The 18,982-nt window shown below is 52.3% G+C and overlaps 3 protein-coding genes across 22 annotated transcripts in view; 1 reads left to right on the top strand and 2 right to left on the bottom strand.

The window, feature by feature from the left end:
• Positions 1-14,386, top strand: part of LOC100896731 (uncharacterized) — a 37,802-nt gene extending 23,416 nt beyond the window's left edge. For 12 of the 15 annotated variants that reach the window (XR_013519956.1, XR_013519951.1, XR_013519949.1 and 9 more), the window contains 2 exons: positions 10,849-10,992; positions 12,249-14,126. Coding sequence is in view for 1 of the 15 variants with exons in the window: in XM_078331330.1 (XP_078187456.1) it covers positions 10,849-10,992 (144 nt within the window). In the remaining 14 variants the exon portion in view is untranslated. Of the gene's footprint in view, positions 1-6,021; positions 6,132-10,848; positions 10,993-12,248 lie in introns of all 15 variants that reach the window. The other 3 variants (XR_013519947.1, XR_013519948.1, XR_013519944.1) reach the window with 2 other exon arrangements.
• The window catches only part of BMP8A (bone morphogenetic protein 8a), a 36,992-nt gene continuing 20,711 nt past the window's right edge, over positions 2,702-18,982 (bottom strand). For 2 of the 6 annotated variants that reach the window (XR_013519941.1, XR_013519943.1), the window contains 4 exons: positions 13,203-13,397; positions 12,294-12,373; positions 11,687-11,797; positions 10,816-10,944 (listed from right to left, as the gene is read on the bottom strand). Coding sequence is in view for 2 of the 6 variants with exons in the window: in XM_078331328.1 (XP_078187454.1) it covers positions 12,321-12,373; positions 13,203-13,397 (248 nt within the window). In the remaining 4 variants the exon portion in view is untranslated. Of the gene's footprint in view, positions 9,328-10,815; positions 10,945-11,686; positions 11,798-12,090; positions 12,374-13,202; positions 13,398-18,982 lie in introns of those variants that run through there. The other 4 variants (XM_078331328.1, XM_078331329.1, XR_013519942.1 and 1 more) reach the window with 3 other exon arrangements.
• On the bottom strand, positions 15,469-18,321 carry OXCT2 (3-oxoacid CoA-transferase 2). Its single transcript, XM_035250945.3, has one exon. The coding sequence runs from the start codon at positions 18,293-18,295 to the stop codon at positions 16,742-16,744; it is 1,554 nt and encodes a 517-aa protein (XP_035106836.2). The 5' UTR covers positions 18,296-18,321; the 3' UTR covers positions 15,469-16,741.

Genomic DNA, 18,982 nt, shown 5'->3' with positions numbered 1-18,982 from the left:
GGGATTACAGGCATGTGCCACTACACCTGGCAAATTTTTGCATTTTTAATAGAGATGGAGTTTCGCTAGGATGGCCAGGGTAGTCTTGAACTCTTAGCCTCAAATGATCCACCCGAAGTGCTAAGATTACAGGCATGAGCCACCGTGTCTTGGCTGATAATTATTTTTAACGTTTTAAGAAACAACCAGACTGTTTGAAGTGGCTGTACCATTTTGCATTCTTAATGGCATTGTATGATGTTTCTGATTCCTCTATATCCTTACCAAGACTTGTGATTATCCTTATCCTTCTTTTTTTATTAGACCTATATTAGTGATGTGAAGTAATATCTCATTGTGGTTTTGATTGGCGTTTCTCTGCTAGTTAATGATGTTGAGCATGTTTTCATGTGTTTATTGGCCTTCTGTATATCTTCTTTGGAAAAATGTCTATTCAGATCCTTTACCCATTTTTAATTGGATTATTTGTCTTTCCATTATTGAGTAAGAATTCTTTTGTTTTTTGAGACAGGTTCTCCCTCTGTCACCCAGGCTGGAGTGCAGTGATGCGATCACAGCTCACTGTGGGCTTGACCCCCCTGGGCTCAAGTGATCCTCCTGTCTCAGCCTTTCGAATAGCTGGGACTACAGGTGCATGCCACCAGGCCCAGTAGAGACAAGGTCTCCCTATGTTGCCCATGCTTGCCTCTAGTGATTCGCCTGCCTTCACTTCTCAAAGTGCTGGGATTACAGGCATGAGTAACCACAGCTGGCCAAATGAAGTCAGGATTCCTTCTTTTTTTATTTTTATAGTGGCAGGGTCTTGCTCTGTCAAGCAGACTGGAGTGCAGTGGCACAATCACGGCCTGCTTCAGCCTCAAATTCCTGGGCTCAAGTGATCCTTCTGTCTCAGTCTCCTAAGTACCTGGAACTACAGGCATGCATCACAATGCCTGGCTAATTTTTTCTTATTTTTTGTAGAGATGGGGTCTCACTATGTTGCCCAGGCTGATCCTAAACTCCTAGCCTCAAGTGATCCACCTGCCTCAGCCACTTAAAGTGCTGGGATTACAGGCGTGAGTCACCGTGCCAGACTTCTCTCATTCTGTGGGTTGTCTTTTCACTGTTTTGATGGCATCTTTGAAGCACAAAATATTTTAATTTTGATAAAGTCTAATTTATCTTTTTTGTCACTTTTGGTGTAGTGATTATGAAGATTTACTCCTACATTTTCTATTAAGTATTTTATGGTTTTCTCTCTTACATTTAAGCCTTTGCTCCATTTGGAGTTAATTTTTGTGTCTAGTGTGAGGAAAGTGGTCCAGTGCTACTCTTTTGCATGTGGATTTTTAGTCGTCCTGGCACCATTTGTTGAAAAACCTGTTTTTTCCTGTTTAATCGTCTTGGTATCCTTGGTGAATATAGTTGACCATAAATGTAAGGGTTTCTTCTGGATTCTAAATTAAATTTTGTTGATCTATATGTCTGTCATTGGGCCATTACTACTCTGTCTTAAATTCTGTACCTTTCTAGTAAGTTTTTAATTCTGGAAATGCTAGTCTTCCAACTTTGTTTTTCCTTTCAAGGTTTTTTGGTTATCCTGAGTCTCTTACATTTCTTATGAATTTTGGGATAAGCTCTTGTCAATTTCTACAAAAAAAAAAAGCCAGCTAAGATTTTAATACAGATTACACTGTGTATATAGATCAATTTGGCAGTATTGTCATCTTAACAATATTAAGTCTTCTAATCGATGAACTTAGGATAGCTTTTCATTTAGGTCTTCTTCAGTGTTTTTCAATAATGTTCTGTGGTTTTTTCTTTTTTTTTTTATATTGGAATGAGGTCTTTCTATGTTATCCAGGCTGGTCTTTAACTCCTGGGCTCAAGGAATCCTCCTACCTTATCCCTGCAAAATGCTGGGATTATAAGTGTAAGCCACTATGCCTAGCAAGTAAGAATTCTTTAAATATTCTGTGTACAGGCCTCTTATCAGTCATATAATTTGCAAATAGTTTCTCTCATTTTTTTTTTCAGACATGGTCTCATTGTGTTGCCCAGGCTGGAGTGCAGTGGCACAATCACAGCTCACTGCAGTCTGAAACTCCTGTGCCCAAGTGGTCCCTATGTCTCTGCCTTACAACTAGCTGGAATTATAGGCACACACCACCACATCTGTCTAATTTTAAAAGATTTTTTGTACACAGCTGTGACTGTACCACTGCACTCCAGCCTGGGCAACAGAGTGAGACCCTTCTCAAAAAATACGTTTATATATATACATATATATATATATATATATATATAGCAATTATGTTTCTATATATTAGCAATTAACCTGAAAACAAATTTTTTTTTTAAATTATATTTACAATAGCATAAAAAAGAATAAAATATTTGGGAATAAGTTTAAAAGATCTATAAAGCTTATACTTTGAAAACCACAAAACAGTCCAGGCATGTGGTTTATACTCATAATTCTAGCACCTTGGGAGACTGAGGTGGGAAAATTGCTTGAGTCCAGGAGTGTGAGACCAGCCTGAGGCAACATAGTGAGACCTCGTCTCTACAAAAGTATATATAATCAATTGTATATTAATCTTGTATTCTGCAACATTTCTAAACTTGCTTATTAGTTCTAATAGTTTTTTTTGTGTGTGTGGATTTTATAGAATTTTCTCCATGCAAGACTGTGTCATCTGCAAATAGAAATAGCTTCACATTTTCTTTGCCGATTGGATGCCTTTTATTTAATTTTTTTTCACCTAATTACCCCAGCTAGAACCTTCAGTACAATGTTGAATAGAAATGTCAAGGGCAAATATTCTCATCTTGTTCCTGAACTTAGGGGGAAAGCATCTGGTCCTTCACAATGTAGTTTTCTGTTGATACCTTTTATCAGATTGAGAAAGTTTTCCCTTCCATTCCTAGTTTATTGAGTTTTCATTATGAAAAGGTGTTGGATTTTGTCTAATGCTTTTTCTGTATCTGAGATGATTATGTGGTTTTTGTCTTTTATACTGTTGATATTTGTCTGTTATATCAACTGATTTTTGGATGTTAAACCAACCTTACATTCCTGTGATGAATCCACATCTTTTTTGGGTGACTCTATTTCATTGGATTATGAGCTCCACCACTGTTAGGGCCAGTGTCCCCAGGGGCAGGCGGGGGTGGGTATCCCTAAGTCTCTCTTTATTCTGCTCCTTCATTCCCCTGAGTTCCCCTCTTCTATCTGCAAAGACAAATACGGGAAGCCAAGGCAGAAGGTGATCATCACCAGCTGTGGGGAGTAGATGTGATCCTCTCTGCTCTCCACTCTGCTCTTACCCTTGCACGTCCAGGAAGGAGCTGCCAGCCTCAGAGGAGACAGCACCAAGGGTGCCCTGTTTGAAGCAAGCAGCATTTGTGGCATGAGGCCTGCCTCAGGGTCAGCTTGGAGCACCTCTGCAGGCACAGCATGGACTGTTCCCAAGTGCAGCTGTGGGCCTAGGAGCCAGCACAGGTGCTCCTTCACCAACCACCACCATGGGCAGACTGTTTGTGGCCACAGGCTTTTTCTGGCATTTGCTGCCAGGTCTGCTGTGGGCCCACCAATGTGGCTCCTGGATGTTTTATTCTGTTTGGTTTGCCGAAATAAATCCTAGTTCTTATACTGCTGCCTGCCAGCCAGGTCCCAGGTGTTTTCAGAGGTTGCACTGGGCATCTCTGCTGCTGCTCTTCTCTTTTAGGCCAAGTCCCTTAGGGGATGCTCTCATTAGCCCATTCTGGGGCAGTAGAAGGCAAAGCCATATAAAAGTACCTCTGTCTTCTCTCTCTGGTTGGTTACCATTTCTGCTGTCACACTAGCTGGTCTTGTGCCTGATGGGCACCTGTAATCAGTCTCACTCACCTGCTCTCATTATGCACTCCCTAAACCAACAACTATATTACCAAGAATCACCCAGGGCCCTTCTTTAGACAGCGGATGTGCTTGGTGCTGGGGAGAAACAAGCAGGGGTGGGTCCCACCTCCTCCCTGACCCCAGGCCTATCTAGAAATTGCAGTGTGGTGCCATGGTGTGCAACCTTGCTAGGATGGCTCTCACCTTGTACCAGTTTTGGGCCAGCCAGACCACTTCATGGCATCTTTCAGGTGCTGAGGTTGAGCCCCATCAGTCTCCAAAAGCCTCCCCCAGGAATGCCCACTGGCTCCCATGACATGTCCCAGGAGCTCTGTCTGAATCAAGTCTTTTTTTGTTTTCTTTTCAATATGGAGTTTCGCTCTTGTCACCCAGGCTGGAGTGCAATGGCATGATCTTGACTCACTGCAACCTCTGCCTCCTGGGTTCAAGGAATTCTCCTACCTCAACCTCACAAGTAGCTGGGATTATAGGCACCTGCCACCATGCCCAGCTAATTTTTGTATTTTTGGTAGAGACGGGGTTTTGCCATGTTAGCCAGGCTGGTCTCGAACTCCTGACCTCTGGTGATCCACCTGCCTCGGCCTCCCAAAGTGCTGTCTGAATCAAGCCTTGATGTTGAGAATCCACCAGGGTGAGGGTGGTAGGGAAAGGAGAAGCCTATTGCCCTGGCCCCAGTGACCCCCGGCCAGCTCCACCTCTGGCACCCTGGGTGGGGCTTCTCCCCCTTGATCAGCTTTGGCCTGCATCGTTCCCAGCAGGCACTCTCCTCAGTGTTGACATCATGTTACTGGTGGTCAGTCATGGCTGTCAGGACAGGCAGCATTGAAGCCAGGATAAGGCCAGCTACCCAGGGCTGCCATGAAACCCAGGAGAGTATAGGATGTGTGTAAAGTGCTCAACATAGTGGGTTCTGGGGCTGGCCCAAGGCCCTGAGAGGGAGGACTGGTCCCACAGCCCTGTGAAACAAGGGAGGACCTTATTGCTGTGCTTGCCTGATTACCCTGGGAAGGAGGGATCAAGGGACCAGCCAGAGAGGCCAGTGGGAGAGGAACCTTCAGGTTTTCCCCAGACATTATCCCAGTGGGTCCACCTGTGACCCTTGTATTGTGAGGTCACCTGGGCCTCAAAGGTAAGACGCCTGCCCCTGCTTGTGCCAAGTGCTACCCAGAGGAGGAGAGGAGATTATTGGTCCAAGGATTCCAGACCAGTGGGCAGACTCGTGGCCACACGATCTGGGCACTGGGCTGCCTGCCGCCCCATGGGAGCCCCACCCCAGCCTCTGAGGAAGGGAACTCAAGACAAGACGTATGAGGGAGAAGCTAAAGCAGAACTCGAGGGCTGGAATGCTGCTAACAATTATGTTTTGAAAGAACATTTAATAACAGAAACTTTCAAAATGTTTCATTCATTGAATAAATCAGATCACCAAGCAGTGCAGAGAGTAGGATCCTAACTTTATAAAGTGTCTTATGTCATATATAAAGAAAAATCTATATGTGCCAAGAAAAAAGACTGGAAGGAATTAGGAGCAGTGGTTCTCTCTGATTGATTATGGGTGTTGGTATTCTGGTTTTTGTTATTTTCTCTGTGATTGATTATGGGTGTTGGTATTCTGGTTTTTGTTATTTTCTCTGTGATTGATTATGGGTGTTGGTATTCTGGTTTTTGTTATTTTCAAAATTTTCCCCAGCACACAGGTAGTTTTCTTACATGAGGAAAAACATTTGTTAAAAGTAGGGAACAGCAGCTATTTGCTCAAGGCTTTCCAGTAAGGAAAGGAACCTGGAGTAGAAAGCACCCCCTTGAGCTTCCCACAAAGGCAAAGTTAGGTGCCAGCCACACTCACTACAGGGCCAGGGGAGGGCCACACATCTGCCACTTCCCCAGCAGAGACCTTAGCACGCGGGTCACTGCCGGTTCAGACTCCTTCCACAAGCAGGTGAGGGTGCAGGGCCACACCTCATGCAAGAGATGACCACGTTTAGGTTTTTGAGGAAAAGCACAGCTCTCAGGTAAATACAGCAGTACTTCCAAGCACATTCTGGGAGGAGTGGGTTTTATGAGGAAGGCACACAAGGGAGGCCCAAATTGCAATCCATTTAAAACGAGCCTGCTCAGAATTGCTGTTTATTCCACAGGTTTGCACAGGCATGGCTCCATGTGTCCCATGACACATTTGACCCTCATGGAGGCCTCAAAAGGGCAAGACCAGCATCCTCTTCTACAGAGGAAGGAGTGGGTGCAGCAGGTACATGATGTCAAATTAACAAGAGGCAGAGGCTGGGTACAGTGGCTTTTGCCTATAATCCTAGCACTTTGGGAGGCTGAGGTGGGAGGATTGCTTGAGCTCAGGAGTTCAAGACTGGCCTGGGCAACATAGTGAGGCCTGGTCTCTATAAAAAAATAAAAAATTAGCCGGTGTGGTGGCATGTGCCTGGCGTCCTAGCGCCTCAAGCTGAGGTGGGAAGATTGCCTGAGCCCAGCAGGTCAAGGCTGCAGTGAGCCATGATACAGCCACTGCACTCCAGCCTGCGTCACAAAGTAAGACCCTGTCTCCAAAAAAAAAAAAAAAAAAAAGGCAGAGCCAGGACTTGATGCCAGGTCGACTTGGTTCCAAAACCTACCCTCTCCTTTTCACAGACCCCTTTCCCATGAAATAATAGGGAATTTCTCTAAAGCACATCGCCCAGGTCCCTACGTAAAGACAAAGAAACAGGACTTTGCACACTTGGTGGCATCAGGGCCAGCCCTGCATTGCAGTGTGAAGATGGCCACTGGGGTGGGGAAGCTGCTCTGCACTGAATGGCCCCAGAACCCCTGTCAGTGGCTACTTGTCGCTGACAGTGGGCCTGAGCTGACTACTCTTATTTATGCTCCTGATGTGTAGCCTTGAATGTATCCTGGGGGTGGGAGACAACCAGGCCAGATGACCTTGGTAGCTGAGCACTGACCCCTCATCAGCTGTGTGTCCATACACCCTCCTCCTTTTCTGAGGCCTTGTCTATGTGATGTCATTTGGTGGCTGTCTGGGTGGCTAAAGATGCTAGAAGTCTGGCCACCAGGAAGGCCACGACTGTCACTTTCTGCTTTGCTGCTGAAAAGAGAGTCCCGTCACGATCCTCAGGCCTGCTCTGCACACCTGATGGGCATGGCAGTGTTTGTGTCTTGAAAACATTCATTTCACAAACTCTTAGCATCCCCAAACTCTGCCAGTTTACATACTGGGCACTGAGAAGACCAAACATTTGTCAGTTTCCAAAACTCTACTGCCCAGTATTGGAAGAAGAGAGCTGTTAAATCAGGTCTTGCAGTGGCAGCCGGGCCATCAGGCCATGTCTCAGGCTCTGGGAGAAGGTCATGGGGCAGATGGGCTCTCTGGCTGGAAGAGCCTTTGGAATGAAAGAGTCCCATGTCCTCATGTTGCCAATGAGAAACTGAAGCGTGAATAAGAAAGAGGACTTGTCTTGACATCAAGTCAGTGGCTGAGTTGGAACCAGAATATCTGTCTCCTGACATTCAGGCCAGTGCCTCTTCCAGTCCCTGCTAGCTGAGCTTGAAGCGCTAGACTAGTAAGGAACTCACTGTTTCCAGACAGCCTGGGCCCACCCTTTGCATACATGGAAGGGTCTCATACTCTGCACTTGCACACAGAGGCCCTCCTGCTCTGAGTGGAGGGGCTGCTGTCCCACAGCATGGCCCCAGCCACTACCCCTGCTGCCAGACCAGCTCTCCCTAGCCCCATCTCTGGGGTGCAGCATGTGAACTCCAGAGAGGTGCATCCTTGGGCACATGGGAGGTGGAACCACCCTGACGGGCTGTGCCTGTGGATGGGACGGGCCCAAGATCTGCTTTTAATGACATGGTTTGGGCAGCTGGACTCTGTCTGTTCCAGCAGGTAAATTACAGGCTTAGCAAGTCAGAAATCAAATAAACACTCCAACTCCCAGTGGCAGCTCCAAGGAGTACAGTGGTTTCCGGGAACAGTGGAGGCTGAAACAAACCTCCCCACCCAACTCAGCCTAATTACTGCCTGTCACTCCGTGGGACAGGGACCTTTTCTTTGACTCATAGCCCCAAGACACAGTACAGTGCTGCTGGGCACCCAGGGTGACACCGATTTTGGTGACCAGCTTGTTCTTAACTCCTAGACACAAGCAAACGCTGGCAATCCCCACCCTTGCCCCATGCCTGTCCGGAGACTGCCAGTCACCCTGCTCTGAATGGAATGGATTGCTCCATAGGGGAGCAGTAGGGGGAACTCAGGTCTTGTTGACAGTGCCTGGTGGTGGCTGTCTGCAGTTCTGTGCTGAGGCCCAGAGGCCCTGTCCAGGTTCAGTGGGAAAGGTACATAGGTTGATTACTGACATTAGCCATGGGCAATGGGTGCTCTGTACCAGCCTGGAGCACACATCGCAGCTGCTGGACTTGCCTCTCTGTCTCAGTGCTGAGCTCTGAATAGCTCAGCATGGTGGAGATGGCTAAGGGAACTGGAAGCCCCCAAGATTCTTTGCTCCTCTGGGAGTCATACCTCTTTCCCAGGCAGGAGAAGGAGGAGGCCCAGGGCAAGGGAAGACACATGACATAAAATATTCCCAGTGGTCGGGTGCAGTGGTTCACACCTGTAATCTTAGCACTTTGAGAGGCCGAGGTGGGCGGATCATGAGGTTAGGAGTTCAAGACTAGCCTAGGGGGAAACCCTATCTCTACCAAAATACAAAATGAGCTGCGCTTGGTGGCGAGTGCCTGTAGTCCCAGCTAAAAAAAAAAAAAATCCACGGTGGTGGCTTCATGAGGACCTCTAGCTTATTCTTTTCCTAATATGCTAACTGCGGCCTGGACCAAATTAGAAAAATCCAAGAACACACTGTACTGAGAACATGTGCATGCCCAATTATGCCCAGAAATGCCCGTGTTGTCCCTGGGAAGGGACAGAGCCCTTCTCCCCACCCCAAAATCCTGTGGTAGATGATGGTGCACAGCTCACGTCAGCCAACCTCAGACCATCCAGGGCCGGCCACAGTCTGACAGGTCCTAAGATAGGACTTCTGTGCTGACAGTACAGTCAGCACAGGCTCCAAGACTGCTGTTTACCTTAGGCCACCAAAGTGTCAGGCAGGGTGACAGCCACAAACCCCAGGGGAGAGGCACAGAGGGACCTCGAAAGGACCAGAAGCCTACAGAAAGTAGGCACAGAAAGTGAGGGCCCCTGACACTCCTGCTTGAGCTGTGACAGCACTGAAGGGTTTCCTGCTTCCGAGGGGCCCAATCCGATGAGAAGGGCGGGCGGGCTGGGCTCAGTGGCAGCCGCAGGCCTTGACCACCATGTTGCGCTTCTTGCGCAGGATGACGTTGTTGCTGCTGTCATAGTAGAGCACGGAGGTGGCGCTCAGCTTGGTGGGCGCACAGCACGCCTTGGGGACTGTATCTGGCTTCATCAGGTGCACCTGGCCAGGGAGAGGGCACAGGCAGGGGCATGAGCCCACTTGCCGCCTCCAAGGACTCACCCAGCCCCACCCCAGCTCCACCTGCTCCCCACCCTGGCCATCTCCAGGCCACATGGGAGCAGCACAATAATAACTATTCACAGGAATAAGAACAGCCCTCTGGGCTCTGGGAGCAGGAGCTGTGGTGACCAGCAGTGCCCAGGGAGGGACACATGGTAGGAGGTGTGGGGCAAATGGGCAGGGCACTAATGAGGGGCCTCGAGTCCCAGGCCAAGGGCTCAGAGTTCCTCCTGCAGATGATGGGAAGGAGAACCACATGGCCAGGTTTGTGCCTTAGTGAGGTCCCCGATGGGGAGCCTGGAAGGACCACTTCCTTCTTTTGGCCCTTTAGACCTAGAGGCTCTGCCTCCCATACCCCACCTCCCTCCCCAGGCTCTTGGAGCCCAGGTCTTGATCCCTCTCCTGTGCTTCTCTCCAGACTTTCAGATCCTGCTCCCCTCCCCACTTCTGCACTTAGGGTCTAACAGGGCCTCGCAGAACACCAAGTTCCTCTCGCCCTGACATCACAGCCCTACCTGGAAGGCCTCCTGGATGCCTCCTCTCCCCTTCTCCCTTCCCTGGGAGCAGCCCCTGACTCAACCTCCACCTCTGTGCTGACTCAGGCCACCTGCCCAGTCCAGCTGCCATCACCTGCCAGGTGACCACAGCAGCCCTCCTCCCCTGCTCCTCTGCCTTCCACTCCTCCCACCTTCAGCCTCCCCAAGCCAGAGAGGTCATCCTGGAGGGTGACATGGACCATGACACTGCTTTGCTAAAGACCTCCGACAGCTTCTCAGGTTGCTTGGAAAAAAATCCACACTCCTTCCCAGGGACCCCAGACTGGGAGCCGGCCCTGCCCACCCTGGCATCACTTCCCTCCACCCTTCCTCCCAGTCACTACACCTAACCCCTCCTCCCTGCTGGCCCTGATCTTAGGACCAGCTTGTTCCTGTCTTAGGGCCTTGCACTTGCTCTTTCTGCTGGAACATTCCTCCTCCAGCTGCCCCCTCCTTGTGTGGAGAGGCTGGGCCCAATCTCCCTCCACTGATGGGCGGCCTGCTCTGCTCTTCCTCACAGGAGGCATCAGCTCTGTGGATGGTTCGCTTCCGTGCCCACCGAGAGCCTCCCTTAGAGCACAGTGCCTGATTGCTTCCCAGCAGCTTGTAAATGCTCACTTTAGTTTGAGCCCCTGAGGGGTAGGGGCAGAGGGGATAGAGTCCAGGAGTTGCAGGTGCAGTCACATCCCCATACATGCAGCCGTGAGAACCACACAGCATAAAGGGTGGCTGGGCCGGGCTGCCCTTTCATCACCCCTGAGCCTTTCAAGGAGGGCACTCCAGGTGTCCAGCAAACACCATTTGGCCACCCAGAAAGTGTTATCATAGGCTCAAAGCAGCTTTTGGTAATTCCTTTCCTCTCATGCCAATGCATTGCCTTTCTGTGTGTATGTGTGATTTTTTTTTTTTTAAATTTTTATTTTAGAGGGAGGGTTTCACCATGTTGCCCAGGCTGGTCTCGAACTCCTTGGATTATAGATGTGAGCCACCGTGCCTGATCAAGGCTTCGCCTTTGAACCTCCTACAAGAAAACCATAAGGCTGTGGAATACCAGGAACTAAGATTCTAGGTAAAAATTTCTAGAAGGAAGCCTGGGTGCCAGAGTCTGCAAACACACAGAGCACTCAGCAGTGAGCAGCACCAGTGATCCCATCAGAAGCCACTTTCATCATTTAAGGTTGTCCCAGACACCAAGGCACCAACAGCCTGGGGATCTGGAGAAAAAACAAACGGCCAAGAGAGAAACAGGGAAAAGCCAAAGGGTTGAGAGCCACACCATCTAGACGCTCCCTGCCTGCGGTGTGGCACAGGTGGGTGAGTGCACATGCACATCCCTCATGCTGTGCGACATATCCTAGGTGGGCAGACTTACCAGTGTACTCAGGTGCCCGCGTGTTAAGATCACAGTCCCCACATGGTGTGTACGTCCATTTCATGTGCTGTGCCTCTGTCAGTCTGCGCACCGCACACAGGTGCATAAGTGTCCCACAGGAGCATGTGCAGTGAGTTGAACAGGCGCATGTACACGGCTGTTTAGTGTCAGTGTGGGGTGTGTCTGTGTTCAGGTGTGAGTCTACATGGGCTAGCATGGCTGTATGAGGACCAGGTCCTGCAGAGCTGTGGGAATTTTGTGATATTACTGACTCCGTGCAGAGGAAGCTCCCTGAGACACGGAGCAGGTGCCCTCCTAGCTGGCTGGACCAGACCCCTCTCCGCAGGGCCCCCCACCCCAGAAGGCTGGGTAGGACAGGCATGGTACTGACCAGGGACTGCAGGATGGCATGGTTGGTGGCGTTCATGCAGGAGCCCAACGGGAAGGAGCACTCACCCTCACAGTAATAGGCCGAGTACCCTTGCGGGGCGATGATCCAGTCCTGGGGGTCATGGGAGAAGGTGAGTCCCATCCATGTGCCCCTCTCTGAGCCTTGGGCCCAAACCTACCCTCCACCCCTGCAGGGCAGTATCCCCCAAGAGGCCTGAATCCATCCAGGAACCCCCAGCAGATGCTAGGCAGGAGCTCAGGCCCGACATCCCCCATCCTCACTCTACATCCCTCCCTAGCCGGCCCTCCCTGCCAATGCCTCCCAGAGCTGCAGTCGCAGCGCAGCGGCAGCCGCAGCCAATGCAGAGAGGTCTCAGTTTCCTTGTGGCGATGCTGACAGCTTAGTTCGTTGATTCAGTCTTTATTTGCATGGTTAAAAAAAAAAACAAAAACAACACACCCTTTCTCACCAAGTTCTCACTTTAGAAAACTTGGAAAACACAAAGACAAAAAGACCGCCCATGTTTCTTTGTCCTCCCTGCAGATTCCCTTCTGCTCCACAGGTGGCGATTGTCATTTCAGAAACCAGGACAAGAGGCAGCACTTACCAGCCAGCCGAGGTCCTGGAAGCTGACCTAGAGCTCGTGCCGACGGCAGACCTGCCGGCCATGGGAACCGTGGACATCATCTGTAGGGACAGAAGGGACAAGGTCTTTTCTGGGGTTCCTGCTCTGTGCAGCTGCTGCGGGTACCAGGGTGGAGGACCCCCTGATGAACACATTTGTCAAATGAATAATAGGAAACTATTTGGTCTCATAAAGCCCATCCCTGGAACTCTGCTTGTACCATGACCCAGCTCAAGAGCCTGCCATGGCTCCCAATGGCTAGAGTGACACTGTGCCCAGCCATCCTTTAGCCTGTGAGCGTCTTGACGCTCCAGTAAACAGCCCAGAAGGACCCTCGGCCATCTTGTGCCTCCTCCTCCTCCTCTCTGGAGAACCCTGTGACTCCAGCCCACCCTCTCCTGCCACACCCATTCCTCAGGTTCAGGTGGCTTACAACCAGGCCAGTCAAGGGCCGACTTCCTGGGAAGGAGGGCACAGGGTCAAGTCAGGCCTGTCCCTGATCCTGAAGGGCTTGGCCCAGTTGGGGAGAAAACATTGCATAAGTAGCGGAGGGTCCTGCAGGGTGCCCGGGCACAACTGCGGGCCACGAAGGGCTGTGGCGCCCAGGGAAGGGGCAGCTGATTCTGATGGAGGCTCCTGGGAGAAACCTGGAGGAGCCAGGGGAGGGAGAGAAGGGGCCTTCTGGGTGGCAGGGACAGCCAGGACAGGCCTCTGGAGTGCCAGTCACCAGGGTGCATCAGGGCAAAGATGGTGTCAGGGAAGGGGGCTGGAGAGGGGCCATCAGCTTGAACCGACCTCAACCCGAGGGCTCTGGGCCACCACCTAGTTCTCCCCCTGCTTCTCTCAGCCGGAAGCCTGCAGGGCCTCAGCCCCAGCCCACCCAGCCCTCACCAAAGATGCCTGGGAGTCGGCTGTCCTGCGGCAGCTCGTTGGTTTTCTTCGGCTGCCTCCTCCTCAGTGGCCTCACTGCCCGAGGGGTGCGGACGGGATTCTGACTGGCCCTGAAGAAAGTGACCACAAAAGGCTGTCGGGAGCGTGGGGCCCGTTGGCCCAGCAGGCCGGCCAAGCCAGGATCCACATTGTGCCCTGAGACAGAAAGGAGAGAGGGGTCACTCATAGGCAGTGGGCCTGCAGCAGACACAGCAGGGATCTCTCTGCTGGGCCTGGGCAGGTCCAGGAGTGTGGAGGCTGAGGACCCCAGGGACCCTGCTGAGCCTCAGTTTCCACATCTGAAGCCTGGAGCCCTTGGTCCAGCTCTGGCCAGTCGACATGTCTCCTGGGGCAGATCTGGAGGAGGTTGGGGTGGGGCTCAGGGCTTGGTGAGCTGCAGGCGGCGTCATTAGTGACAGCTGTGACACAGACATTTGTGACGCGCTCTACTAGTTTGAAGATTTTTCCCATGGATCACCTCACTGGGTCCTTAGAATAGCGCTGCAGCTCCTGCCTCCCAGGAGACGGAGTCCCACTGACAGTGACTCCCAGAACTGGCGCTCCAACCGGTTTGAGGACCCTGAGGCTTGTGTTGTGTCTTCTGTTCCACACTTTCTGGGGTGTGAATGTCAAATTATGACTGAGACAACTCATGGCAGCATCTGCCAGATTTAGCAAGCGCTTGCTCCCCTGGGCACAGCCCAAGAGCAGGGCATTAACTATCTCCCTGATGCCCACAAGGGAAACACCAGGCTCCGTGGAGCAGAGACATTGGAACCAAATCCCAGAGCCCAGAGTTTAGCCTGCAGTGTCTCATTCCAGAGCCCAAGTTCTTAAGCATGAGCTGGGTTTATAGAGAAGGAAAAGAAAGAATAGAAGAGAAAAGGAAGGGAGAGAAAGAAAAGGAAAGAAAGTGGGGAGGGAGGAAGAGAAGGAAGGAAGGAAAAACTGAAGCAGAGAAGGAAGGGATGGGGGCGGGGGAGGGCTGGCTGAAGCAGCTAACTTGGGCCTCAGCCCCAGGAGGAGCAAAGTCTGTATCAAGGGATTGTTCCCCCACAGCTGCTTCCAGACTGAGGATGCCGCTAAAAACATGGTAACTAACCCTGGAGACGCCAATCTCACCAATAAACCTGTGCATCCTCCTGCACTTGTTTGGATTTCAATAACCTTTCTATTGTAAAAGCAATTAACCATGGTAAAGAAAGTTTTGAAAAAAAAAAATACCATTTTAAAGACCTTTCAACTCCCATACATTTTCACTTTTCTGGGCTATTCTATTTTCATTATGTAAATTTAAGTTTTCCACAAATTTGGAAAGGTGTCCTCATTTTTTTTCAACTTTCAAATAGCCGGTTGTGGTGGCTCACACCTGTAATCCCCGCACTTTGGGCAGCTGAGGCAGGAGGATGGCTTCAGCTCTGGAGTTTAAGACTAGCCTGGGAAACATAGACTCCATCTCTACTAAAAACAAAAAATTAGCTGGGTGTGGTGGCACAAGCCTGTGGTCTCAGTTACGTGGGAGGCTGAGGCAGGAGGATTGTTTGGGCCCAGGTGGCTGAAGTGAGCCATGTTTGCGCCACTGCACTCCAGCCTGGGTGACAGAGCAAGACCCTGTCTCAAAACAAATTTAAAAATAAATTTTGCTGTTTAAAAGTCTCCACAGTCCAGGCACGGTGGCTCACCCCTGTAATCTTATAGCACTGTGGGAGCCCAAGGCAGGCAGATCACTTGAGGTCAGGAGTTCGAGACCAGCCTGTGACATGGTGCAGAAATTAGCCAGGCGTGGCATGTGCCTTTAATCCTAGGCAGAGGCAGGAAAATCTCTTGAACCCGGGAGGTGGAGGTTGCAGTGAGCTGAGATTGCACCATTGCACTCCAGCCTAGGGGACAAGAGTGAAACTCCGTCTCAGAAAAACACCTCTACAATAAACATTTCAAATGTATAAAACCCTTGGAGCAGTACACCGTAATTTACTTGATTTTAGCTCATCATCAGACACACGGGTCACTTCCTGGTTTTCAGGATAAAGATGGGAGTGCAATGGGTGAAATTTCCTGTTGCTGAGTTGCAGAAGCACGATCGCCAGCTCATTTTCACAGCTCTTTAAACAGTGCTGGTTGTTCAGTTTACATGAGGACACATTTCACCTCGTTACAAGCACAGATGTACGCATGTATGTACACGCATGCATATATGCGTGTCTGTGTAAATACAGATGTACATATGCTTAGACATGACGCATATAGATGTATTTATTCCTACGTGGTTCTCCAGTACACCCTACAGGCCAAGGACATTGCCTGCCCCACCCTCAGTCCCACTCAAAGGTCAGCCCTGAAGCAGCTGTGCCTCAGCCCCATTGTCCCTCGGCCACTTGATTGAACAACCAGTGAATCCAGAGACCAATCTTTGACCTATAACATCATCTGCCACAGAAAAATTCGCTGGCAGGAGAGGCTCTCTCTCAGGAGCGTGGACAAGAGCTGCTGAGACGGAGGCTGTGAGCTGCAGGCGCTGACGGGAAGGAGGCCCAGAGAGCAGTGGGCAGAGCTCGGCTCATGGTGAGTCAAGGTTATGGGGAAGCAGCAGAATTACAAGGAACAGAGCTGGCTGCAGAGGAAAAGGCAAGTGAGGCCACAATGGGGAGAGGACAGAGCAGCTGAGTGGGGTGGTGATGGTCACCAGCCCAGGCACAGGAACAGCACTCTGTGGACTGGCTGACACATGGGGACGGCCTGGGGCCCAGGGCAGCCCTCCCGGCTGTATATTCGGCTCTGTCCTGATTCTCTGGGGAGCCCTGGTGGCCATGGGGCCAGGGAGGCCATCAGTCCCACAGGCTTTGCTCACTATTTGCTATTCTGGGGCTGTGTTCAGGAGTCTTATGGGGGTCTCCCAGATGCAGGATAGAATATCACGTTAGATCAGTTACACCACAGACCCTGTGGGCCAGGCCTGGCTTGGGTGCTGGGAACCCCTCTGTAGGTCTCACAGGCTAGGCGAGCCTGACTGGGGACCCTTGGAAGCAGCTAATCCCAGGTTTTCATTTTACAGAAGCGGAAACTAAGGCCCAGAGAGCAGCAACTGTCCAAGGTCCCAGAGCAAGGTGGGATAGAGCCAGGATTGTCATACACTTCCCCAGCAAGCCGCAGGGGACCGGCTGGGTGTGGCTGGGGGTGATGGGAGGTGGTGAAGGGGACTAACAGAGGGTTTTGGTTCAGAGCCCTGCATCTGGCAGGTCTGGAGAAATTCCCTCACACCCACCCCTCTCCTTCTTTGCAATGCTCAAGGAACACAAGGAGGAGCTGATCTGTTTTCCTTGTGTGTTTAATTAAAGTCCCAGCTCTGTAGAGGAGCACAGTCCACCTAGGGAGGAAAATTGGAGGCCAGCAGCAAACCCCTCTTAGCGCTGGGGAAATGTATTCCTGCTGTGACCAATGTCCCCTGGGGAACCTGGTGGGGCCCCCTGAGGAGCGCACCTCCCCACCCAGCTTTGCCTCCCTCAGGGTGCCACCTGCTGCATGGGCTTGAGGTTCGGGCACACAGCAAAGTCACAGCCCGTGCTCTTCCTGATGTCGTCCACGGTCAGGCCCTCCCAGAGCTCCCTCAGCGTCAGGCCTCTCTTCCTGTGCACGTCGAACACAGCCTTCTCCGTGATAATGCGGTTCACGCACCGCTTCCCGGTAAGCGGCATGGTGCATTTCTCCACGATTTTGGGGGTGTTGTCCTTTGCACAGTGCTGCATGGTGACCACCACTCTGGTCTTCTGACTGGACACCAAGTCCATGGCACCGCCCATGCCTTTCACCTTCTTGCCAGGGATCATCCAGTTGGCCAGGTCGCCATATTTGGAAACCTGCATGGCTCCGAGCATGGTTAGGTGGAGGTGTCCCCCTCGGATCATGGCGAAGGAGTCGTCGCTGGCGAAGCAGCTGCCCCCGGGAAGCACCGTGACCGTCTGCTTGCCTGCGTTGATGAGGTCGGGATCCACCTCGTCTTCTGTGGGAAACGGGCCCAGGCCCAGGATCCCATTCTCACTGTGAAGGTGGACGGTCATGTGGGGGCTGATAAAGTTGCTGGCCAGCAGGGGGATGCCTATACCCAGGTTGGCGTACATGCCGTCCTCAAATTCCAGAGCGGCGCGTCTGATGATGCGGGTCCTGGGGTCCTCTTCCTTCAGGGCGCCTGCACCTTCCTCTTTCCGGATCGTTAAGCGCTCAATTCGCTTCTCATATTTCGGCCCCTTTATCACGCGATCTACATAAATGTTAGGGACGTGGATGTCTTCTGGGGGGAAAGTCCCCACGTCCACGATCTCTTCCACCTCCACGGCCGTGACGTTTGCGGCTTTGCACATGGGCACGTTGAAATTGCGGGCGCTTCTCCTGAAGACCACGTTTCCTGCCCGGTCGGCCTTCCAGCCTTTCACCAGGGCGAAGTCCGCCCGGATGGCATGTTCCAAAAGGAAGTGGTCGCCGTGGAACTCCCTCACCTCTCGGGGCTGGCTCATGACCGCCAGGTGGCCATCCGGGGTGTAGCGGATGGGGGCGCCCCCTTCCTGGACCAGGGTCCCGTAGCCCGTGGGGGTGTAGAAGGCGGGCACCCCGGCGCCCCCCGCGCGGATGCGCTCGGCCAGGGTGCCCTGGGGCGTTAGCTCCAGCTCCAGCTCGCCTGCCAGGTACTGCTTCTCGCACAGTGAGTTCTCGCCCACATAGGAGCAGACGATTCGGCGGACCTGCCTGGTGGCCAGCAGGAGGCCCAGGCCGAAGTCCTCCACGCCCACGTTGCTGCTGACCACCTTCAGGTCCTTCACGCGAGTCCTGAGCAGCGCCGCGATCAGGTTCTCGGGGATCCCGCAGAGCCCGAAGCCCCCCATCATGACTGTCGCCCCGTCAGGGATGTCCTTCACCATCTCCACTGGGTCCCTGTAGAACTTGGCGCAGCGCCGGGGGCTGGTGGCAAAGCATCGGGCGCAGCCCTGGAACAGCTCGAGCCCTGAGCGGCAGATGGTGACCCTGCGCCCGAGGGCTGAAACCAGGAGCCACAGCGCCGCCATGGTCGGCCGGGGTCCGAGGCCAGGACAGACCTTGTGAGGCCCGTGTGCGCCGCTGGGGCCCTGCGTCACAGAGCAGGGAGGGCATCCGAGCCCTGACGCACCCCTCCCAGATTCCAGGCCAGTCTCACGACAGGGAGGAGGCTGCTCCCGGCTCCACCCTGTGGTTCCCCAATCCCCACAGGGTGGGGGGGCGCCGGTCAGATTCCCTCTTGCCCCAGTGGAGCCTCAGACACAAACTCCATCCCCCCTCCCCCAGCTTCCCCAGAGACAAGTACCTACTGAGCAGGCGCTGCTGGGTGACATCTACGGTCATGACCACCCTCCCTGGGCACTCACGCTGTGCCAAGCACCCTCCTTCAATCCTGTGACAACCTGGAGAGTGGGTGCCTGAACCACTGTAGCACACCTCACTGTGACAGCCGGGACACTATCCCTCACCTCCATCAGGAAGGGTCCCTGCTCTAAAGAGGCCCCCCTCTTGTCCTCCTCATCCCCTCCCCCTCCACCTCCCCCACTCCAGCTCCCCTCTCCAGCTCCCCACTCCACCTGCCCCACTCCAGCTCTCCCCTCCATCTCCCTACTCCACCTACCCCACTCCAGCTCCCCTCTCCACCTGCCCCACTCCAGCTCCCCCCTCCACCTCCCTACTCCACCTCCCCGTCTCCAGCTCCCCACTGCACCTGCCCC

The sequence above is a fragment of the Callithrix jacchus genome, chromosome 7, assembly GCF_049354715.1.
Source record: "Callithrix jacchus isolate 240 chromosome 7, calJac240_pri, whole genome shotgun sequence".
Classification (NCBI taxonomy): Eukaryota; Metazoa; Chordata; class Mammalia; order Primates; family Cebidae; genus Callithrix; species Callithrix jacchus.
Note: the sequence above shows the minus strand (reverse complement) of the source record. Positions and strands in the feature narration are given on the sequence as shown.

Excerpts from the sequence above, each read along its gene's own strand:
- OXCT2 (XM_035250945.3), bottom strand. The coding sequence starts at position 18,295 with ATGGCGGCGCTGTGGCTCCTGGTTTCAGCCCTCGGGCGCAGGGTCACC.